This window comes from Nomascus leucogenys, chromosome 7b (assembly GCF_006542625.1).
Source record: "Nomascus leucogenys isolate Asia chromosome 7b, Asia_NLE_v1, whole genome shotgun sequence".
Lineage (NCBI taxonomy): Eukaryota > Metazoa > Chordata > Mammalia > Primates > Hylobatidae > Nomascus > Nomascus leucogenys.
Window position 1 is genome coordinate 70,831,675 of NC_044387.1, and position 25,169 is coordinate 70,856,843.

The 25,169-nt window shown below is 39.8% G+C and overlaps 1 protein-coding gene and 1 non-coding gene across 8 annotated transcripts in view; both read left to right on the forward strand.

The window, feature by feature from the left end:
- DCLK2 (doublecortin like kinase 2) overlaps window positions 1–25,169 on the forward strand; it is a 179,671-nt gene that overhangs the window by 107,445 nt on the left and 47,057 nt on the right. For 5 of the 7 annotated variants that reach the window (XM_004088513.3, XM_030816227.1, XM_030816228.1 and 2 more), the window contains exons 3-6: window positions 7,037–7,139; window positions 11,855–11,956; window positions 12,880–12,930; window positions 17,998–18,092. In XM_004088513.3, the coding sequence (XP_004088561.3) occupies window positions 7,037–7,139; window positions 11,855–11,956; window positions 12,880–12,930; window positions 17,998–18,092 (351 nt within the window). The remainder of the gene's footprint in view (window positions 1–7,036; window positions 7,140–11,854; window positions 11,957–12,879; window positions 12,931–17,997; window positions 18,093–25,169) is intronic. The other 2 variants (XM_012507959.2, XM_030816226.1) reach the window with 1 other exon arrangement.
- LOC115836148 lies at window positions 23,873–23,935 on the forward strand. The gene has a single exon (XR_004031140.1). It is a non-coding gene; the product is annotated as a U7 small nuclear RNA (small nuclear RNA).

The window sequence follows — 25,169 nt, forward strand, 5'->3', positions numbered from 1 at the left end:
CTTGCATTGTAGAAAGAATTTAGAAGCAAACAGTAAGAGGCCCTCTAAACTGATACACTTTTCCTCACCCTTATTAAGAATGATTCTGATATGTTATTCATACTGATTTTTTTTTTTCCTCAGACGGATTTAGCAACCTGGTCAATACCTCAGTGTTCAACTCGTTTAAAAAGTAAATGGCAAAAGAAACATACAGATTACCAGAGTTAAAGAACGCAGAATATGTTGTAAAACATAGAAAAATTATCTTAGTGTCCAAACATGAGATATTTTAAAGGTACTAAATATTTTATGGGTTCTGTTTTTATCAAGTTGTGTTCCTTTATTCCCATAATAGTCAGGGTGTTTTTCTGTAACATTCACCCTATTGTAACATTTTGAAATGTAATTATTAGTTGTCTTGTCCATTTTCATCACTAGACTGTGTGCTTCTTGTCTTTTATTTATGCCTGGCATATTATAGTAGGCACTTGATTAATGTTAGAATGAATGTATGTACAGTAGTAAATTTATGTGGCTCTCCTTGGTGAGAGTTATTTTACTTTATATCAGATCCTGGGCATTTTATCAGATGTTCTACATTAAAAAGTATCAACTGAATTTGGGCCACCTCTAGGAACAGTTAAAATACATAGTCCCAGGCTGGGCACAGTGTCTCACATGTGTAATACCAGCACTTTGAGAGGCCAAAGTGAGAGGATCACCTGAGCCCAGGAGGTTGAGGCTGCAGTGAGCTGTGATCGTGGCACTGCACTCCAGCCTGGGCAACAGAGTGAGACTCTGTCTCAAAATGTGTGTGTGTGTGTGTGTGTGTGTGTGTGTGTGTGTGTGTGTGTAGTCTCATATACTTGTGAAATTTAAGCATGGGCAAATAATGATTGCATTAGACTAAAGAGATCTATTGTTAAATACGCAAATGTAATTTTAGCAGAAAAATAAGATCGATATGCTTACAATTCTATTTATTTACATTATCTAAAAAATGTTCGTATTTTGCATGCAGCTCACATATATAGATATATACCAAACCATTGCTTTGCTTTAAGTCAAATCTTTCTTATCTGTTTTATGGTTATTTATTTTTGATTTTTGAGACAGAGTCTTGCTGTGTCACCCAGATTATAGTGCAATGGTGTGATCATAGCTACTGCAGCCTCAAACTGCTGGGCTCATGCGGTCTTCCTGCCTTGGCCTCCCAAAGCACTGAGATTACAGACATGATCCACTGCACCTGGCCCATTTTATGACTATTCTAGGGAGCTGCTGGTAGACTGTGTTCTTTAATGATCTTTCCACAGGGCTTTTGTACATTTCTTTCCCTCTGCCTGGAACACTTTCCCTTACAGCTATTCATGTGACTTGCTTCCAATATTTTGTTCAAATGTCACCTTTGCAATGAAGCCTTTCCTGACCACCCTCTTCAGTATTGCAGCACCCATCCTCTGCATTCACTACTCCCCTTCTGTGCTCTTTATCTTCTGTTGTGACATAAATTTACCTGTGCACGCACTTCCTTAATGAGGTCAAGAATTTTTGTCTCTTTTTTTCTTCCTTTACTGATGTATCCTGTAGCACCTAGAATAGTGCCTGGCACATAATCAATGCTCAGTAAAAATACTTCAAATGAATGGAGGCAGAAGTTGTTTAACATCTTGTGAGATATGTCTCTGTCCCGAGTATACCTGAGACATGTTTTGTTTCTCAGTTGTACTTTTTTTTTTTTTTTTTGAGATGGAGTCTTGCTCTGTCACCAGGCTGGAGTACAGTGTTGTGATCTCGGCTCACTGCAACCTCCGCCTCCCGGGTTCAAGCAATTCCCCTGCTTCAGCCTCCAGAGTAGCTGGGACTACAGGTGCATGCCACCACACCCAGCTAATTTTTATACTTTTAGTAGAGACGGGGTTTTGCCATGTTGGCCAGGATGGTCTCGATCTCTTGACCTCATGATCTGCCCGCCTCGGCCTCCCAAAGTGTTGGGATTGCAGGCGTGAGCCACTGCATCTGGCATCAGTTGTATCTTTTGTTCACTTTATAGCTGTCATTTGTTTGCGAGTAGCAGTGACTGAATTAAGGCATATCAGAACCTAGTTGAAAAATTGTGGCCAGGCGTGGTGGCTCACATTTGTAATGCTAACACTTTGAGAGGCTGAGGCAGGTAGATTGCTTGAGCCCAGGAGTTCAAGACCAGCCTGGGCAACATAGTGAAACCTGGCCTCTAACAAAAAATACAAAAATTAACCAAGTGTGGTGCCGCATGCCTGTAGTCCCTGGGAGGCTGAGGTATGAGAATCCCTTGAGCCTGGGAGGTGGAAGTTGCAGTGAGCCGAGATCGCAACACTGCACTCTAGCCAAGGCAAATGAAAGAGAAAAAAAAAATTATATAATTTGGTTAACTGCTTAACCAAATAGGCATTCAGTGACTAGAACCTGAATCAGAGGGAGGCAGACATCTTATGCACACTATGTTTGGGAATCCAAACTTAAACTGACAGGTGAAATCATTAAACGGTCAATTAAGAAGAGCCAAGGGCCGGGCATGGTGGCTCACGCCTGTAATCCCGACACTTTGGGAGGCCGAGGCGAGCAGATCACGAGGTCAGGAGATTGAGACCACCCTGGCTAACAAGGTGAAACCCCATGTCCACTAAAAATACAAAACAATCAGCTAGGCATGGTGGCGGTGGGTGCCTGTAATCCCAGCTACTCAGGAGGCTGAAGCAGGAGAATGGCGTGAACCCAGCAGGCGGAGCTTGCAGTGAGCTGAAATCGCGCTGCTGCACTCCAGCCTGGGCGACAGAGCGAGACTCTGTCTCAAAAAAAAAAGCCAAATAAGCTTCTACGGAAAAAAAAAAGTCATCTTTTTGATATGTTATGTTCCTGAGACTTGTTAACTGCTTTTATTCCACGTAGTAACTTGATTACTTACTGTTATTTATTCTAATCAAATGCCAACTAATTTAGTACCAGATGAAATATTTTCTTGTAATAAAATCAATTAAAAACTGATTTTTTTCAGATTCATTCAGATATGTTTTTTAAAATTCAGTTATTTCTTATTGCTAAATTAATTGCAAAAAATGCAATTTCCCTTTTTTTAAAAAAATTATATTAAACTTCAGTAGATACATTTTACTTGGCCAAAAAAATAAAACTGAGTTCAATTCCATTTAAGAACCATTTATTGAATATATGTATGTGAAAAATAAAATAGTTAGAAATATAGACATAACTGACTATAAAACAAGACATAAATGACTACAAATAAGGTAAAATGAATAAGAACTGTAAATAGAAAGATGACCTGTGGGATTTCAGATGAGAAAGTGGCATGCTGTCAACTTGAAAGCAGAGATGCAGAAGTAGAGGACTTGCACCTAAATTTCTGGGTTCTCATTTGTTACCTGTGTCCGGGCAAGTTTCTCTCTTTAGATCTGTTTTCTTATTTATAAATGAAGGACAACAATAGTATGAACCTCATGGGATTGTTGTAGGGATTGAGATAATACATGCCGCCATATAAACAGAAAATTCAGAGTGGTTAATTGATGCTTAGACTTAGTAAGTCCTAAATGTAAGTGGTGGTGAGGGCAGTGGATAATGTAGCCGTTGTACCACTCACCCGGAGAAGTTACTCTGGTCTGAGAACTCAGTTCCAATAGGAGAAGCCCATACAGAGCCACAGTTCATTTAGCAAACATGTATCAAGCACCCACTAAAGCCAGGAACTCTACTAGACCTGAGGGAATGACGAACAGGGAATACCCATGCCCACGTGGAGGTCATGACACTAAAGGGTGGTCAGGCTGTGGGTGCCTGTAATCCTAGCATTTTGGGAGGCCAAGACAGGAAGATCACTTGAGCCCAGGAGTTGAGACTTCAACTCCTGGCAACTCAAACTATGGGCATCATAGGGAGACCCTGTCTCAAAAAAAAAAAAAAAAAAATTAGCCAAGTGTGGTGGCTGTGGTCCCAGCTACTCAGGAAGCTGAGGTGGGAGGATCACTTGAGCCCAGGAGGTTGTGGAGGTTGTGGCTGCACAGTGAGCCGTGATCATGCTATTGCACTGTAGCCTGGGCAACAGAGTTGAGACCCTGGACAGATAGAGATAGATAGATAGATAGATGGGTAGATGGATAGACAGATAGATGATAGATGATAGATAGATAGAGATAGATAGATAGATAGAGATAGATAGATAGATAGATAGATAGATAGACAGACAGACAGACAGACAGACAGATGGATAGATGTCAGAAAGGCCTAGGAAACAGTGTGAGGAAAGGCATGGTGGTAAGAGTCAGCTCTGAAGCTAACAATAACCCAGATGTCCTAAACTGATGAAAAAATGAACAAAATGTTATATATCCATACCATGGACTATTCAGCTACAGAAGGAATGAACTGCTGATAAATGTTACAACATGGATGAACCTTAAAAACTGCTAAGTAAAAGAAGCCAGTCATCAAATGCCACATATCTTATGGTTCCATATACATGAAGTGTCCAGAATTGGCAAATCTGCAGAGCTAGAAAGTAGATTATGGGTGCCTGGGATGTGGAAAGGGGTTTATGGGGAGTGACTGCTAATGGGCATGGTGTTTCTTCTGGGGATGATGAAAATATTCAAAGTAAATTGCAATGATAGTTGCACAACTCTTAATAGACTAAAAAAAAAACCTTAAATTGTGGACCTTAACTGGGTGAATTGTGTGGTCTGTGAATTACAGCTCAATAAACGCTTTTTAAAAAACAAAACACCAACAGTTTGGGAGACCAAGGTGGGAGGATCGATTGAGCCCAGGAGTTAGAGAGCAGCCTGTTCAACATAGGGAGACCCCATCTCTACCTACCTACCTACCTACCTAAATTAATTAATTAATTAATTAATATTTAACTAGGCGTGGTGGTACACACCTATGGTCCCAGCTACTCAGTAGGTTGAGGTAGGAAGATCACATAAGCCCAGAGGTTAAGGCTGCAGTGAGCCAAGACTGTGTCACTGCACTCCAACCTGGGTGACAGAGTGAGACCCTGTCTCAAAAGGAACAAACAAAAAACCCATAGCACTGTGTGGGCAGGCAACCCAAAGTCATCTTGACTTGGCTATTGGGTGAACAGAAGACATGGCAAAGACAGGTTGGGGGTCAGTTGAATGCACTCTTTGAAGGAGCATTATCTTGTCATAAAAGGTAGCCACTGAGGGCTGAGTGGTGTGTGATCACCCAGTCATATTATGTGAAAGACAGTATACCAAAACCCTTGCAAACAGAAATGACAGATTCCAGGGAGTGGTGGAAGATAGGAGGTTAGCAAACCTGTTACAGGGCAATGTCAAGAGTCCAGGTAAGAGAGAAGGAACCAAGGAATAGAAGTAGAGACGCTTGAAAACCATGTAAGAAGTAAAAAGGCCTAAATGTGAGCGGTTGGTGAGGAAAGGAGAAAGGATGACTCCCTGAATTCTAGCATGAGTGAAGGGGTGTGTGCTAACGCCAACGGAGATAGAAGAGAACAGGAACAATTGAAAATACAATTCTTAAAGGTCCTGGACACTGTAGCTAGAGTCGTTTCAGTGAGATACAGAAGCCACATCTTGCTTGAAGAGAATTGGAACAAACAGGCAGTCTCCATGCCTGTCTCTCTTACTGTCTGTGCAGTCCACTTTTTGGCATTACAAAAAGGCACATCATTTGGGTCACTTAAATAATATGACCTGAGCTATCTACATTGTATCCAGTTCACTTTCTCCTCTCTTGAGCATTATTTTCTAACTCTATAGTGAGACCTATTTTTTTTTTCCCAATGAAAAGCTAAATAGTGATTCAGAAAACTTAACAAATATTGAGATTTGTCGGCCTGTTCAAGTACTAGAGCAATGTTTGTTTTTTCCTTTATTGGAAATGGATTACTTCTTAAGAAGAAATCTTGTCACATATCTCATTGAAGACTGGTAAAAAATAGAGCCTATCTATGTCCAAAGTCCTAGAAGATGGTTCTTCTGGTCACCACTGGGATAAATGGATGAATGTGCTCCCTGGGATAGATCCGAGTTCTGTGGAGCTGAAACTAATACAGTATGGAAGTATTTTGAAAAAATGTGAAATTGGGCTGGGCGCGGTGACTCACACCTGTAATCCCAGCACTTTGGGAGGCTGAGGCAGGCAGATCACGAGGTCAGGAGATCAAGACCATCGTGGCCAACATGGTGAAACCCTGTCTTTACTAAAAATATAAAAAATTAGCTGGGTGTGGTGGCACGCACCTGTAGTCCCAGCTAGTCGGGAGGCTGAGGCCAGAGAATCATTTGAACTTGGGAGATGGAGATTGCAGTGAGCTGAAATCACACCACTGCACTCCAGCCTGACGACAGAGCAAGATTGTGTCTAAAAAAAAACAAATGAAATTGAGGCCACATATTTAGATATAGGGCCTTAGAAGATCCCTGAAGCTTAAGCCTCGTTAGCTTCATGGCAAATCTTCCTTTGATCTTGATAATGATGGTGGTAGGGATGATGGGGGTGACTATTAACACATTGAGCACTCATGTGCCAGACATTGTTCCAAGCAGTTTTTATATATTAATCCTCGAAACAACCCAAGGCACGGTAGCAGAGTACAGAGAAGTCAAGCCCAAGGTCACACAGTGGGAAGCAGAGTTCTTAGGAGAGGGAAGAAGGGCAGTATGGAAAAGAACACTAAAGTGAGAGCAGAGGCCTTCATGAATGTCAGCTTCGCCACTCGTCTGTGGGGAACCTAGGGGAAAAAATCACTTACTTTTGCATGTACGTCCTTGACTTCACCTGTGAAAAAGGAATATTGATGCATGTCATGAATCCTTGACTCTGTTGTTCTGAGGTTGAGAGAATGTGTGAAAGTGCTTTGTGAAGGTAAAGTGCTTAGAAACGTAGTATATTACACAGCTTTCTCTTCCACCTCAATACTTAAAATTCAGGCTTAAAAATTCATTTAATTTTGCTTACTTTTCATTTCACTTCTAATGTGTCTAATTTATTTCTTGGACATGATTTTTGTTCTCAGGTTACTTGTCTGCAAGACTTTTTTGGTGATGACGATGTTTTTATTGCATGTGGACCAGAAAAATTCCGTTATGCCCAAGATGACTTTGTCCTGGATCATAGTGGTAAGGCAGTTCTTCAGCTAATTCACTTTTCCATCTTTGTAACCCCTGAAATGAAGGCTTGGGATTTAGCCACTCAGTTGGTGCATGTTAAGAAGTCTGGCATGTTGAGGAAAGATAGCATTGGCAGTGCAATTTTTGAACCAATGAAAATAAAGAATAACATGAAAGCATTTGCCTACTTATAAAAAAAAAAAAAAAAAGAATAACCTAACGCCTAATTCAAGTAGTTTTCACTTTTAGCAATTCAGTTCTCTCTCTTATTGCATTGTTTTGCCACTGAAATGTTTCATGCCTTCCTTCAGAATGGTGGTTGGCTATGCCAACTTAAATGCATGGATAGTGTTGAACATGAAACAATTAGTTGTCCATTTTTTGTGATGTGTATGCATAAGGAAATCTATATTAAAAAGAAATAGATAAAAGGGTAGTAACTGTTAATGGTGATTATCTGAGGTGTCTTTCAACCTCACTGGGTTTTTTTTTGGTAGCAACTTTTTTTTTTTTAATTGAGACAGTGTCTCCTTTTGTCTCTCAGCCTGGAGTGCAGTGGCACTATCCCAGCTCATGGCAGCCTTGACTGTGCTCCTGGAGTCAAGTAATCCTCCTGCCTCAGCCTCCTGAGTAGCTAGGATTAAAGGCATAAGCCACCATTCCTGGCTAATTTTTAAATTTTTTGTAGAGACAGGGTCTTGTTATGTTGCCCAGGCTAGTCTTGAACTCCTGGCCTCAAGTGATCCTCCCACCTCAGCCTCCCAAAGTGCTGGGATACACACACACACACACACACACACACACACACACACACACACACGTATACTTACTTTGTTTATATACAGTCATGTACCATGTAAGGATGCTTTGGTCAATGATGGACTGCATATATGACTGTAGTCCCATGAGGATTTTTACCATACCTTCTCGATGTTTAGATGCACAGATCCTTACCGTTGTGTTATGGTTGCCTACAGTATTTGGTACAGTTACATGCTGTACAGGTTTGTAGCCCAGGAGCAATAGACTATACCATATAGTCTGGGTGAGTACTAGGCTACACCACCTAGATTTGTGTAAGTTTACTCCATGACATTCACACAATGAATAAATTGCCTAATAAGGCACTTCTCAAATGTATCCTCATGGTTAAGTGACATATGACTATATTTAGAAACAAAGCTATTTCATGGGTGAGATGAAAAAATCCCCTTTTCCTGACTTTGGCCAATATATGGAATTTTCAAATAGTATTTGGCAATAATAATCTCAACTATTTCATATGTTATTGGTCCTGGGAATATTGTTTTACCCTATTGTCTTAAATTGCTTTAAACCTATTATAGTAATAGTGATTATTTTAGCTGGTAGTAAAGTCAGCTTCCTCTTTAAATGAAGTAAAATTATACACACATCACATTTGAGAGGAGAGGGATCTTAGAGATATGGTCCTCCTCTTTAATTTTTTTTTTTTTTTTTTTGAGACGGAGTCTCGCTCTGTCGCCCAGGCGGGAATGCAGTGGCGCAATATCGGCTCACTGCAAGCTCTGCCTCCTGGGTTCACGCCATTCTCCTGCCTCAGCCTCTCCGAGTAGCTGGGACTACAGGCGCAGCCCAGCTAATTTTTTTGTATTTTTAGTAGAGACGGGGTTTCACTGTGGTCTTGATCTCCTGATCTCGTGATCCACCCGCCTCGGCCTCCCAAAGTGCTGGGATTAGAAGCGTGAGCCACCACACCCGGCCCTTCCTCTTTAATTTTATGAATGAGGAAAGCTGGCTTTTAAAAAGGTAGACAGTAGACCACTTCTAGTTGTAGTGTTTCTGACAGTCCAGGATTAGAGAACTATACTACCAAATAAATACAGTGATACCTAGGCTTTTAAAATTTTGAGAGGATACATTCTGTGGTACCAAACTTCCTTGTATCATTACTTCTTGTTGCACTATGTCAGTCATTCATGAGCTTCGGGGTCATTCGTCTACTCTTTTTGTTTTTCTGTTTTGTTTTTCATCTCTGCCAAATTTGATGGTTTCTATATTATATTCTGTTGGACTGGCCCTATTTCAGCCTGGTGACACCACTGGGAAGTCCTTAATTATAGATAATGTCCTGTTATGTTATCTGTGCTAGTGCTGTCCCTCATTCCTGTGTGGTTAAGGTGAAATAAAACAGGCATTTATATATATATTATACATATATTATATTATATATTATATATCATCTGTATTTTACATCTTTCTTAAATTTAGCTTTAGTTTCATAATGTTTCTTTGATGTCAGTTGTCATTTTGAAAGCTGAACCACTGAAACTAAATATGTTCTGGGTTATAAAGTTAATATGCATAACAATAACATTTGTTGAGCCGCTTACTCTGTATGTACAGGCATTGTACTCAGTGCTTCATGGGTGTGCTGTACCTTGATCTAAGCTACTTGGATTGTTGGTAGTTTTTGTTGATGGTGATCAGGGCCTGCAATAGTTAGAAGTTGGTGAGAGCTATTGATTTATTCCTTCTTGATCTTGAGTTACTTAACCTGCAAAGTAGGGATAATAATGGCTATTTTATAAGGTTTTCTGAGGATTAAATGCATTATAATATATGTCATGCAGTTGGGAGTATGCCTATCACAGTAATATGTGTCCACTGCTATCTTTGTTGTTGTTAATAATAATATTACACCAACACCATTATGTGGTAAAATTTTACAGTGATTTTACAATGAGCAAGTCTCAGACCTAATTCTGCCACAGATACGTTTATTAGGAGGCAAAGATTTTTTTTTTAAATCAGTTATTTAACTTGTGTTATAATCTTAATGAGGTCCCAACTCTGTGCTTTTAGGCTTCTGATAACATCTTGCATTAAAGGCCCATTCAGAATCCATGGAATTCAGTTTACTTGATCTTAGTGAAGTAATTACATCCTCTATTAATAGATACAGGATTGGTTCCAATTTGTAAACCTAGGATGTAGTTCTGCAGTTCTAGGTTGTTGGCTGTTGATATTTACATATCCTGCTCAAATAAAAGAGTAGCAATGCATTTAAGATGTTTCTAATAATCTACACACACCTTTCAACAGTCGGATACTTTTAACATCCACAATGCTAATTAAGCAAAAGTTGCTTCCTTTGTGTAAGGTTTTGATTAGAATCTTTCAAATGCTAACTAGCCTCCCGTTGAGTGTATTTTCCTGATTAGTGTACTTCACTTGTCAGTTTACTGCCCATGGGGTATAGACTAAAATTAATCCACATTTTAAACTTCCTGCATAAGTTGAAGTATTTTAGAGTAAACTACTACAGACAGTATGTTACCTAATTTAACTCTTATAACAAGCCTATGATGTAAATTTTATTCTTACCCCAATTTCATTGGGGAAAAAAAAAACTCAGGCTTACAGCCAAGGCCCCCTAGTTAACAAATGTCAAATCCATAATTCCTTCAAAATCTAACAACTCCAAAACCCATGTTCTTCATTATTCAATTTAGAAGTGATTACTTTGGCAATACTTACTTCTGGTACTCTAAATATTATTTTATTTGGTGATTTATGGAAAGAACAGTTGTTGTTTAAAGCTATTCAGCTGGGCACAGTGGTTCACGCCTGTAATCCCATCATTCTGGGAGGCTGAGGCGAGCAGATCACCTGAGATGAGAAATTCGAGACCAGCCTGGTCAACACGGTGAAAACCCATCTCTACTAAAAATACAGAAAATTAGCCAGGCATGGTGGTGGGTGCCTGTAATCCCAGCTACAGGCCAGAGGCTGAGACAGGAGAATCACTTGAACCTGGGAGGCAAAGGTTGCAGTGAGCTGATATCACGCCACTGCACTTCAGCCTGGGCGACAGAGCGAGACTCCGTCTCAAAAAAAAAACAAAAAAAACAAAAAAAAACCCCTATTTTCCTCATTTTTGATGTTCCATACTTTGAGAAGATGGAACATAATTCAGGAGGGGGGTTCATAAGTTAGAGTCCCATACCCTTTTAAAATAAGGCAATCAAGAAGTTGGAGAGCATAATAAAATTGTAGTCTTTGCCTATCAATACTACTGATTTAAAAAGATAGTTGCACATGTATAGGTTAGGCTGTGGATGTTTCTGTGTATGAAGTTAGGACATTGGAATTTCTGTACTTAATTAGCTCCATCTGGAACACTGAGGTGATGTCCCAAGACGTGTAGCCTTGGCCAGGCATGGTGGCTCATGCCTGTAATCCTAGCACTTTGGGAGGCTGAGGTGGGTGTACCGCCTGAGGTCAGGAGTTTGAGACCAGCCTGGCCAACATAGTGAAATCCTGTCTCTACTAAAAATACAAAAAATTAGCGGGGCATGGTGGTGGGCACCTGTAATCCCAGCTACTTGGGAGGCTGAGGCAAGAGAATTGCTTGAACCCAGGAGGTGGAGGTTGCAGCGAGCAGAATCGCTTGAACCTGGGAGGCGGAGGTTGCAGTGAGCCCAGATGGCGCCATTGCACTCCAGCCTGGGAAACAGGAGCAAAACTCTGTCTCAAGAGAAAAAAAAAAAAAAAAAGATGTGTAGCCTGACTGAAGGTAAACTCAGGTGTACTTTTGGGACAATTGCTTTGTGTGTTAAATTGTTTAACAGTAATAGATAAATTATCAGGTAATAGTTCTGGTCAGTAAACAATTACATGTAACTCTGCTTTTGGTCGTTATTAAAACCAGATTTAGTTAATACACTTTTGTTCTTTTCTAGAATGTCGTGTCCTGAAGTCATCTTATTCTCGATCCTCAGCTGTTAAGTATTCTGGATCCAAAAGTCCTGGGCCCTCTCGACGCAGCAAATCACCAGCTTCAGGTAGTTAATGGAAAAGGAATAGATGGTCATAGCAGGAACAGATCATTTTCCTTCTGTTTTCTCTAATTTTTATGAATTAGTAGTCTTTGCCAGGGTCGTATGCAGCCAAGTTCCAGAAAAACAGAGATGATGTGACTTTTAAAACCAAAAGTTAAGTCTGTTTCCCCAAGTTATAATAATTCTCCTAAGAGACTTGTGTGGTTTTGTTCTGACACATTTTCTTGGGAACAGCTTGATGATCTAGATTCTGCTGGTATTTACATAGAAGCGTTTCACATTTTGACCCCTGTATACTGCATTTCGAATTTTGTGCTCTATAATTGTGGTTAATTATTTTCTTAACATTATCTCTTTTTTTTAACACATGCACATGCACACACTCTACCCAGAAATGTATTTACTTGATATATTTCTACTGGCTTCTCCCTCATCAAATGATACATTCATAGCAGTGATTATTGTTGAAAAGTAGTATTTTGCTTATTTAAGAGTCAGACTTACCTGTAATTAAGTTTCTTGCAAGTCTTAAGCCTATAAATTTGTCATAATTTTGACTGGGCATTTTTAAACATTAAAAACATACATAAATATCTTCATATATTGATTTTATGGGTTTGTTTATAGTAATTAAGAATAAGTCTGTTGATATCATTTCCCCTTAAGGAAAGAATTGTGAAAAACCATGATTTTACAGGTGGTGAATCTAGAACATGGGAAAGTTGTATCAATAACAATGGCCTCCAGCATTAGACTTTATAAAAGACCAAGTTTTTCAGACATTCCACTATTCGCCCTTTCCGCTTTCAGCACCCCCCCCACTTTCTGTAGGGCAGGTTGTTTTACCCTTTTGAACACACATTTAGAGCTGCTGAATAACCACTCTCCTTACTGTCTTCTGCTCTGTGTATACTGCATGTGTACAGTAAAGCGGGGTGGCCACTACTCCAGTGCCTATTCTACAGCCAAATCCCCAGGTGAGCCATGACTATTGTGGCTTTGTTGCTCTGCTGGGTTTTTGTTTTTGTTTTTTGCCACTTTTCTGTTTCCTTTTGCTCCATTTCCGTGAATGTATCTGGCTTATTCCAGTGCACATCTGTGTGGTATGAAATGCTTTGCATTGCACAAGACACTTTAGCCTCCTGTATGTATTAGAGAACCGGTTATCATCATCAGATTACCAAGTGCCTGTCTGTATACTCAGGAATACAAAGCGACTGAGGAGGCACATCACCGCAAGGGGTCCATCTTCTAGTTAATTTGGAGCAATGTTCTGTTACTGAAAAAGGCTAAAGTTTGTTGGTAATATGAAAATAGCCATGAAGCAATTTTGATCTTCTCTGCTCACCCCCTCCCCACCCTGGGGTTAACAGTTTAGGAATCACTGAAATCTTAGAATTATTAGTACTTTATAATAGCATATGCCAGCGTAGGATTATGAGGTGTTTCTTATACATACAGGGAAGCAACACTGCAATATTTCTAGTTGTCAGATATTTATTTTCCTAGAGTTATAAACTCAACCTGTTCTCTCTAAAAATGTGACAATTAACGATGATTTTTATCTGAAAATATCTCTGTTATTAACCTTATTTCAAATTGTATCTTGCTTTCTGTAAAGTATCTTAAAACTGAGAAAGCTAATATAGATATGAGACTTGCATAAATACACTGACCTGGGTTAATCAAAGAGTAGATGTAGTTTTGGTGATAGCTTTACAGATGCTTATTACATCAGTAAAAATAATTAAATAGCTGGGCACAGAGGTACCACCTGTGGTCCCAGCTACTCGGAACCTGGGGCAGGAGGATCCCTTGAGGCCAGGAGTTTAAGGCTGTAATGAGCTATGATGATAGTGCCTGTGAATAGCCGCTGCACTCTAGCCTGGGCAATGTAGCAAGGCCCTGTCTCTTTTAAAAAAATTTTAATGAAAGGGAGAGTGGTTCAAGAATCGGGTGTGATTAATTCAATTTTGTCCCCCTGAGGCCCAAAGAGAAAAATTAACATATTGAACTAAAAACATGTCTCATAGCCATGAGACATGTTTTTTTTTGTCCTGCAGAGCAGTAGCTCCAGAAGATAGCCTAATAAATGTATATATAACTCTTAACTTGAATTTATAATACTTAGAAACTGATTAAGGAAAATCGTAGCATTCTAGTACACACAATTTTAAATTAAGTCCAAATTTGGATTTGAGTTAATAGAGTAGGCCTCAAACTCATCAAGTAAAAGTTGTAAGATTTTAAAACCACATTTTAGAGAGAAAATGTTCTTTTTTATAAGAGATTAATTCGAAGTGTGTTTGACACTTCAACTATAGAAAACCACAAGCCTGAGTCAACCACTGGGATTTGAGTGAATCTCAAGAAAGCTACTATATTTATCTGTATAGTGCTTATCTGTATAGTGCTATATAGCGTGTTGTTTCCACTTTCTACCACCAGGAAGAAGAGGATTTTGTATTATTAAAAGCCATGGTACCCAGGAGTGCTTTTACAGATTACTTTAGCTATGGTGTATTTGTTGCCATTTTTAAAATTCCATGGGACTAATTGGAACTCAAACAGAGCTGGTAACTTTATGAACATATAATATTGTACCTTTTCAGTCTTGGGACAGAAGTCCTAAATGAAGTCTTGAGACTGCCTTGAGTGAAGTCTTCTGGTTGACTAAATCCTTAAACAAAACTCTATCAGAATAGCTAAATAGTATGTAAAAAGCACATAGATATTAAGCTAGGTAACATAAATGGGTAAATGGTTACTGTTGCCCAGGGTGGAGTGCAGTGGTGTGATCTCAGCCCACTGAATCTCCGCCTCAGGAGTTCAAGCAATTCTCCTGCCTCAGTCTCCTGAGTAGCTGGGGCTACAGGCACGTGCCACCACGCCTGGCTAATTTTTGTATTTTTAGTGGAGACGAGGTTTCACCATGTTGGCCAGGCTGGTCTCTAATTCCTGATATCAAGTGATCCCCCCGCCTCAGCCTCCCAAAGTGCTGGGATTACAGACATGAGCCACCATGCCCGGCCATTATTTTAGGATTTTAGCTTGTGAATCTTTCTTAGTCTGCCAAGATAGAAAGTATTCAAAGAAAACAAAAAAGCCCCCAAGTTTATTTCTTTCCTTAGAGTTGAGGGGAGGGGAATAAAATTTCAGGAGAGAAAATCCAGGGGTGTAGCGGAAGAGTGGAAGCATGAGGCAGGTGCTGACTGGTGGAGGCACATCTTCCACTTGCGGCAGCAGCGGAAGTTGCAGGGGGAGAGGGCATGACATGGTGCTGTCCAGGGCCCCCATTAGCCTCCCCAGAACTGGAGAAATGTGCAAATAAGTGAAATTAAGAACTACTAATTCAAGCACATTGTTTAGAACCTTTCAAATGCTATAAAAACTTAGGGGACTATATGTGATTAGTATCTCTTTTAGGATGAGTTATTTTGGTGAAAATACAGACATGTAGTTATTGATACCAGTTAAATCCCTGGCAGTGAGTTTTGTTAAGAAACTAGGCCTGGGCAGGGGATGTATAAGGAGACTGATCTACTGCAGAGATCGCCATCTGCCAGAACTGCTTTTTCTCCTTCAGTCCCTTTCCTATAATCATTCCAAGGTAGCCTTTGCTATCAGTGTGGGATTGGAATACCAGTGAACTCTAACAGTGCTTACTGATTAGGAGCAGGTGATCTGTGGAGATTGCTGTGTGAGATGGAGAAAATACCAAAAAAAAAAAAAAGGAAAAAAAGGAAAATTTAGTCTCAGTTCACAGCAAGCTTACTAGTTTATTGCCGGTCATAATCTCTCTTTTGTGTGAATTCCATTGAAAAAGATTTTTTAAAAGACTTTATTTTTTAGAGCAGTTTTAGGTTCACAGCCAAAGGTACACATTTCCTGTGTACCTCCTTGCCCACTTGCATAACTTGCCTTCCTGTGTACCTCCTTGCCCACTTGCCTCCTTGCGTAACTTCGATTATCCACATCCCCAATTAGAGTGCTGCATTTGTTAAAATTAGCCTGCACCTAAGGTCTATAGTTTACATTGACATTCATTCTTGATGTTGTATGTTTTCTGGGTTTGGACAAGTTTATAATGACATATTCACCATTACAGTATCATACAGTCTCACTGCACTAAAAACCCTTTGTGCTCCACCTTTTAAAGAAGTTTTTTAGAAGAAATAACATTAATTGAATTTTAACTTGATTGAGAAATAATCAGGGCTGTTGAATACTCTTAAATATTTTTAATTGTACAGTTAATTGTGCTACACTTGTATTCTGAGTACCCACATGTATTTGTTAATAAAATCTAGATCACTGACCATTATTTTTGAATGAGGGTTTTGAGTCAGAAAAATTAAAGTTTTGGAAATTTAAAAATAACTGGAAAAGGCCAGGCATAGTGGCTCATGCCTGTAATCCTAGCACTTTGGGAGGCCGAGGCGGGCAGATCACGAGGTCAGGAGTTCGAGACCAGCCTAACCAACATGGTGAAACCCCGTCTCTACTAAAAATACAAAAATTAGCCGGGCGTGGTGGTGTGCGCCTGTAATCTCAGCTACTTGGGAGGCTGAGGCGGGAGCATTGCTTGCACCCGGGAGGCGGAGGTTGTGGTGAGCTGAGATCGTGCCATTGCACTCCAGCCTGGGCAATAAGAGTGAAACCCCGTCTCAAAAAATAAATAAATAAATAACTGGAAAAAGTTTTCATTTTTACTGAAATTTTAAAATGAGCAATACAATAAATATGACTTCATAAACCCAGATATTCCTGTTTACAGGTGATTCTTGCAATCATTAGTACTCATCGATCCACAATTTCTGCCTCTGCTCAAGGACTGGTACTCATTTTTTTGAGTCCCCTATTCAGGACCTTTACCTGTGCATTTGGTTTTTTATACTTATTAGTGTGATTTAAAATAATAGTTGTCGCTCTCTCATGTTTTCTTTAAAAAAGAATAAAAAGCAAATGAGCATCTCTTTCCAAAAAGATGAATGACACTTTTCATCTACTTTGGGCAAAAACTTTGAAAATTTGTAATAAAACAGATTTAGAGGAGAAAAACATTTATCAATACTAGATGTTGACTACTAGTTTTGTGAAATTACTGCAGAAATAGATTCTAATGATACAGTCAGGCCTAAGTCATACTGAAATGTTTGACCAGAATTCTGTAGTGCAGAATCTGCAAACGAACCTTTCCTAGGGGAGAGGTTTCAAAGTTTTCAAAAACTGAAAACTTTTTTCAGTTATTTTTAAAATTTCCAAATTTAGTTTTTTGGGGGAAAGGTTCATTTGCAGATTCTGTACTACATAATTCTAGCATAGGTTCTAAATTGAGCTTTCAACCAAAGAAGTGTATGGAGTTTTAGAGCAGATGTGTAGAAAACTACCAAGATTTGCTGACAAATGGGGAGGATAAGCTGTGTAGAAAAGAAAATGGAAGGAATTAGAAATAAGTAGTCGAGATAAAAAAGGCTGAAGAATGTTTTTCACAGACTTTGCGCAAATAAGTAGGAATTACAAGGAAAACTACCAGCAAATTTTCCCTTTTCATTAAGAAAATACTTAGAAAATGTGTTTGTATTACAGTGTACTTGATTTAGGAGAGCCACACAAACTTCTTGGTTATCCAAACTTCTTGGTTATCTTGGTATACACCAAGATAGTGGATATTGAAGGTTATGGAACAGCCTTCATAGTAAACCATTACAAATATAACAGCCATCTCTACCTTTGCTGGCAGGCAGGATACATGGACAAGTTCTCGTTCACATCACTAATTCCATAATGTCTTCTATATTTGTTTATATAGCTGTCGGAAAACTACTATTGAAAATAGTTCTAGTTTCACTCTGATTTTTTTTTTGTCTGTAATGCAGTAAGATACATTATTTTTGCTTTTTGCTGATTTGCCGTCTGCTTTGAGCTGAAAATGAGTTGAAGCTTCATTGGACCTATATTGTGCATGCACCTAGTGTATTTATACAGTCTGGTTGTTGTGGGTTTTAATGGGACTTCTGTCTTCTTTGTTGTCTCATGGGCAGTTAATGGAACTCCTAGCAGCCAACTTTCTACTCCTAAATCTACGAAATCCTCCAGTTCCTCTCCAACTAGTCCAGGAAGTTTCAGAGGATTAAAGGTATGAAATAGGATATGTGGCATGTTTGTGTGATTTTGTTATTTTGAGTTTCATAGTTTAGCAGTTTAATTTGTTTGGGGGCTTGAGTACAGTAGCAAATTAAAAAGAGTTTAGGATTTGGAGCCTGGTAGACTTGACTTCGAATCCTGTGTACTGCTGTAATTTTGGCCAACTCACTTAACTCCTCTGAGCTGAAGTGTTTCTCATCTCTAAAATGGGAACATGGGGTTGTGGTGTTCTTATTTTAGAGATGAACATAATGTGGTAAAGTATAATAAATAGTAGTTTTCCAATTATTATCAAAATGATTTGCAGTGGTGAAGCCTTGGAGAACATCATGATTCTTTAAAAAATCTCGTTTTGAGTCATGACTTTAATATTGCTAACATAATTTGAGTTTGTCAAAAGCCTAAAATGAAGCAAAATACTAGCATAATATTTATACTCACAAGCGATAACACAAGGAAAATATGGTCATCTTTGGTGAGGAACTTAGAAATAATCTTAGGTGTTGATTATGATGTCCTAAAAATAAAAACAGTAACTATGATTAGCAGTTGATTTAATAGACAGTTATCTAATAGAGATAAGCAAAACCAATTTTGCAAAATTTCAACAAGTTTTATTTGATTTAGTAGTTCCTAATAATTTAAATTTAGAAGACAAAATTTGCCTGGTAAAATAACAGTAAATAATTAGAGCTAAAGATGGAATTTCCAGCCAGACATGATGGCTCACAACTGTAATCCCAGCACTTTGGGAGGCTGAGTCAAGTGGATCACTTGAGGTCAGGAGTTCAAGACCAGCCTGGCCAACATAGTGAAACCCTGACTCTACTAAAAATACAAAAAAGCCAGGTATGGTGGTACAAACCTGTAATCCCAGCTACTCCGTGGGCTGAGGTGGGAGAATCACTTGCACCCAGGAAGCAGAGGTTGCAGTGAGCCGAGATCGCGCCACTGCACTCCAGCCTGGGTGACAAAGCGAGACTATGCCTCAAAAAAAAAAAAAAAAGGAATTTCCTTTGTAGAAACAAAGGGTTGTCTACATGTTAATAAATTCTGAGAATACTGATGTATACGCAGTGTCATGTATGTGTATACATAAATTAACTTTAATTCCCTTTATATGTTTTGATATCAGATATATTATTAGGAATGTATTTTCCAAAGTTGGCTCCCTAAACACTTCAAATATAGTCTTAGAGGATTTCTTTAAAGATGTTGAAGAATATTTTTTTATTAGTAAACTTAATGGCTAGAACCCCACCACACTTGCATGAGTGAGGAATGGGAACCTGCCAAGCCCAGCCTCTCTGACACCTTCAGAGCAGCGTGTGAGGTCTGTGCTTCCCTACTTCTCAGAAGGTTTTTTTCTCCAATCGACTGTAAGGTTTGCTTGTCTTGCCCTGAGAATGTTGTGTGTCCTTCACAGTGGACTTGTATAATGTTTAAGTACCTGAGAATAAAAAGAGGAATTCTGGAAAAGGACAGAGCATCTGTTTTTGTGCCTGCTTGCTTATCCTTGGCAGAATTTGGGCTGAGACTGGTAGAATGTTTGGAAGTAGGGAGTATCTAGCTCTCACCTACCTGTAATTACTGCAAGTTCCTTGTATTTATCAAAAGAAGCATTCATTTTTCTGAAGTACTGACTTGACTAAGTCAGTTCATAATGTGATTTCAGTGGACTTTTAAATTGTCAATTCCCAGAAAAGTTACATAAATTAAAAATTACTAGTAAGCTAATTATTTTCAGATTTTTCTCCTATTTTCCCTGGAACAGATTGGAAGTACATTGTTATTAATAGAAGTAATTTTCAAGAGAACTAAAATAAAAATAAGTTGATTTACCTCTTTTCAGGTTTGTTGTTTCAAAATTTGTTAAAGCAAAAGCAAGTGGCTCCTAGAGCTGGTTAATTGTTCTAGGGCAGATCTAGGATAACCTTTCCAGTGAGCCACATGCCAAGGTCATTCATATTCCTCCCCCCAGGCCAGTGCCCCGGGCGGGGCTGAGATCCTTAACCTAGGGCCGCTTTGGGGGATCAGATGGGACACTTTAGTGCCTGCTTACTCTGGATCTTGGTCACTTCCCCATTTTTTGTTACCCATTGGTAATCCCAGCTCCCATCTTCCTAGTCCATCTTCAACTCTAAACCCAATATTGTCATTTTCTGTTTTTGCCACTAGGCCAGTTGGTGCTGCTTATTAGTAATTACAACTGTAGCTTCAGGACAGGACAGCTAACCATTTCAGGGAAATACATGTTAATATTCTGTGCACACACCTACTTCACACATGCATGCATGCTTGTGCAGCATCACTCACATTTGTGAAGATTAATGGAATTTTTAAAACATAATAAATTGTATTATTGCTGAGACATTAAGTAAAATTGTTCCTTCTATGCTAGGTGTATCTTAATTATTATAGTAACCACCCCAGCATTTAGCACAAATGCTCAAGGATTACTTATTCACACCAAGAGGAATAAAGACAAATTTGTTGATTAAGGGAAATGTTGATTACTGGTCAAGATTGAACATAAGATTATAAGTAAGACAAAGAACAGTTGTCTTTCCAGGACCACCCCGTGTTCTCCACCACTATGCCTGAGGCCTGTGGGCTTTGCTAACAGCTGTGATACTTCCTCTGGGTTTTCTTTTTCTTATCTGTAAAACAAGGACTTTTGATTTAAATGACCTCTAAAATGCTAGGAATATAGTTCTGTTAACTTGCGGAAAAACCTAACTAAAAGGCTAGGAAGTCTATTTTTTGTCCTTTTACTTCAATGCTGTTGTAAAACACTGAATTTTACATTAAACATGAGTAACTAATGTCTCTGCCACACTGATTCAGCTTTTAGGCCACAATCCCAAAGCTCTCTAACTACTACCTATTCTCATGGGTCCTGCCTTATGGAAATTTCATCTCATTACAGTTCCCATAATCTGTAGTATATATTGTCATTGGGATGAAAACCTGCTTTTTAAATAATGCAATTTAGTCAGGTTACTTTACTGTACCAAATATGCTAATTTTGATGTCATTGCAAGGCACCAGCTTATTTTTTTCTATTCAGTGGCATGACAGATGAGGAATTACAGATAATTACCGTGTGTTAGTACTGTGCGTTTCCCTTCCCTTCATTTAAAATAGCTTATTAAGTTCAGTTAAGAGGGAATGTCTGAGAATGGAGGATTGCTTTTCGTGGGCAGAAACTCTTTACCACTATTTATCCTAGTTAGATGCTTTAATGGCCTTGGGGGATAGATAATCTTTTTCCAGAGAATCAGAGAATTGATAAAAGCAAGCAAACCAAGCCAGGACAGCATGTGCAGGAGCTGACAGTCTCTTTAGCTGCTAGGACACAGCTTTTGGCACTGATGGTTTTTTTACTATCTGGATTTTATTTACTAGGGAACTAAATAAGGTTAAGGGTAAGCAGAATTTGATGTTCTGTCACAGTTTTTCCCTCTTTGTATCCATGTCTGGGAATTATTTTAATATTTTGGTAGGGGCATTGAAAGAACTGAAAATGAAAATAGGATATGTTTAATCTCTGATCACGGATTGTTAGTGACACTTTGGTTTGCTCATTAAGAAAGATATAAAAAATAGACAATCCACCCTCCTCTCCACAAAAAGTACTCGTAGTTTTCTTGCTACTCTTATGAGGAAGATGATTTTGCTAAGACTGTGTTCTTTGAGGGGCTGGACAAAAGCCAGTAGCAGAAGTAAAGCTTTCTTCAACTTGTGAATGATTTTTTTGCAGATGAGCGTGTAAGAAATAGGGTGGTGACCAAGTAATTAAGGTTCTTTAACCTTAAATTGAGAGACTTTAGGCCAACTGAGAGTTAGTGGTATCTTGATTATATATTTGTTTTGTTCAACTAGTGTTAAAAAACACTAATTATTCCAGATATTGGAATATAGACTATATTCCAGTTAAAGACTATAAGGGAGACTTTATTCAAAGAGTGGGGGTGGTCCCTGGCAATTGGTATAGAGACCACTGTAGTGGAGGCTTGCAGGGAGGAAAAGAGGATATCCAGCTCCAACAAGGAAAAGTGGAGATTATAACCAAGGAGCAGGGTGGGAATCAGCAGATGGAAGAGTATTAGAGGAACCATCCAGCATAAGAGGCTTCTGGCTCAACCAACTTGATAGGCTTATTGCTGAAGGCAGGCTGGGGTGATCTGACATCAGAGTCAGATACCAAGTACAGGGGTTTTCCCTAAACTGACTTAACAGGAATCTTGCTCATACCTCAGTCTGGATTCTGCAAGGACAGGGAGGGAAGCCCAAGATTGGGCCTAGTCAAGCAGAGGATTTTGTAGAACAAAAACCAGAAGAGGGGCTAAGCAGTTTTGAAGTGGCCTAACAAAATAAGTTTTGGTCATAAAAGAGTTTTTGTCAGTAGTTACCTAAAACCATAAAGTGTAAAAGCTGGAAGTAGTTTCACACCTTGTTTAGTCTTGAAGATGGAGAAACGGAGTTTTTTTGTTTTTGTTTTTTTGTTTTTTGAGATGGAGTCTTGCTCTGTCGCCCAGGCTGGAGTGCAGTGGCACGATCTTGGCTCACTGCAACCTCCACCTCCCAGGTTCAAGTGAATCTCTTGTCTCAGCCTTCCGAGTAACACATTTGCTCCACGGGAAAAAGGGTTGAGAGATTGGGAGGGGAATAGGGAAGGGGAGGTGTGGGAAAAGAGGGAGGAAATCCTGGGGTTAGGGAGGAGGCTGGGTGAAGAGGGGTGGAAAGACAGAGAAAAATGCCTGGTGACAACCTGAGAGGCTTGGGGGAAAAGCTTGCTAATAGGTATCTAATGGGAGCTCCTTGAAAGTGAAACTGTCTACACTGTGCCCATTATTTCCACCTAACCCCATAAAGCTTTAGTAAAATAACAGAGTTCACAATAGTTTAGGGTTTTTGGTTTTCTTTGGAAGACAGTACTCAGTGGAGCTGAGTATTGTCAAGATTGGTATAGATTGGAATTAGCATAGTCCAGGTTCAGCAGATACATGGGTTACAGGGATGTGGGATGATGTTCTGTGGTGGGCCTGTGATGGAAGTCATGCTGTGGGTATGGTGGCATAGCTGGGTGTTGAGCCCGTGCTCATAAACACTACCAGCCCCAAGGACACAATGGGAAAGCAAGACCAGTCTTTTTAAACAAATGATTGGAAACAACATGATCAGACCAAAAATTTGTAAAATGAGTTATTAAAGGCTAATGCCACCCAGCAGGTCCCTGTTAGGCCTCTTCCCCAGAACCTAGCTCCTAGGTATTAGAACTTGGCTTTGCTTCTGTTTGGACTTAGGGAATCTGGATTTCCTGAAGGTCAGGGCTGCTCCTGGTGATGATCACCTAGGGAGGAGGCATTTCTGCAGGCCACTCAGCCTCTCTCCCCTCAGTGGCCCCAGGCTGCCTTCCACAGCTGGGAACATGGGGAGCCCAGGGGCTTCTGAAGTAAAGACAATTCATGCCAAGTTGTACTATGCCTTTGTTAGGAGGCTACAACTCCTCGAGACTCTGGTTTATTTTCCTTTTGTCCTCTAATTCTTAAAGTTTTTTTGTGATTATTCCGAGCTATTCTAGTTAAGCTAAGGGTAACCAGGAAAAAAGTCTTGGTCTCCTTAGGCCATATTATTAAAGTGGGAACGGTGCCCCCTGGTGTGCAGCTACACAGAGGACCTGGAGGAAGAAGGAGACCTGAGTTCCCTCCCTCCTCTGCTGCCTCCTCCATTTGGAAACAGACACAGGATGGTGATCAAAAGCATGTGAAATGTGACAGTCCTTTTAGAATTTGTCTAGCAGGGTTTCTGGTGGTACCAGAAGACTCCACACAGGTAAATCTATTACAACATTTAGGGCCAGGCGCGGTGGCTCACGCCTGTGATCCCAGCACTTTGGGAGGCTAAGATGGATGGATCACGAGTTCAGGGATTCAAGACCAGCCTGGCCAACATGGCGAAATCCCATCTCTACTAAAAATACAAAAATTAGCCAGGCGTGGTGGTGGGTGCCTGTAATCCCAGCTCCTCGGGAGGCTGAGGCAGGAGAATCCCTTGAACCCGGGAGGCAGAGGTTGCAATGAGCTGAGATCCTGCCACTTCACTCCAGCCTGGGCTACAGGGCAAGACTCCGACTTAAAATTGAAAATGGAAAAAAAGCATGTGAAGTCCAAATGCCTGGGTTTGATCTTGGCATGGCCACTCTTAAGCTGTTTTACCTTAGACAAGTCACATCACCCTTATCTGTGAAAAAAGAGAATAGGACCTACCACACAGGATTGAGATTGATTAAATATGGAGAAAGCAGTTAGGATAGCCTTGTTATTCTTTCTTACCATAAACCTTGGCATTTCCAGGTTCCATTTTCACATGAAGGCAGTTTTACTTACAAAAAACTAACATGCAGTAGTGTACAAGGGGGAAAGAGAAAGTGAGAGAAGTCAGACTCCAGATTTTATTACCTCCTCTGCTTTTCTGTCACCAACTTTTCCTCTCAACTCTCCCTTCATCTCTGCTTTCCTGCCCTCTTCACATATTCCAACCCTATCAGTAATCTATAAATGACTCTATTAGAAACAGATTATCCCACCTGGGAGGCTGAGGCAGGAGAATTGCTTGAATGCGGGAGGCGGAGGTTGCAGTGAGCCGAGATAGCACCACTGCACTCCAGCCTGGGCAACAGAGCTACAGTGGCTCATGCCTTTAATCCCAGCACTTTGGGAGGCCGAGGTGGGTGGATCACTTGAGGTCAGGAGTTTGAGACCAGCCTGGCCAAGATGGTGAAACCCTATCTCTACTAAAAATAGAAAAAATTGCTGGGTGTGATGGCACATGCCCATAGTCCCAGCTACTTGGGAGGCTGAGGCAGGAGAATCACTTGGACCCAGGAGGCAGAGGTTGCAGTGAGCCGAGATCACACCATTGCACTCCAGCCTGGGCGACAAGAGTGAGACTCTGTCTCAAAAAAAAAAAAAAAAAAAGAAAAGAAAAAGAAAAAGGTTATCCCAAAATTTAGCAGCTTAAAACAAAAGTAAAAAATTTATTTTCACACACAGCTCTTATGGGT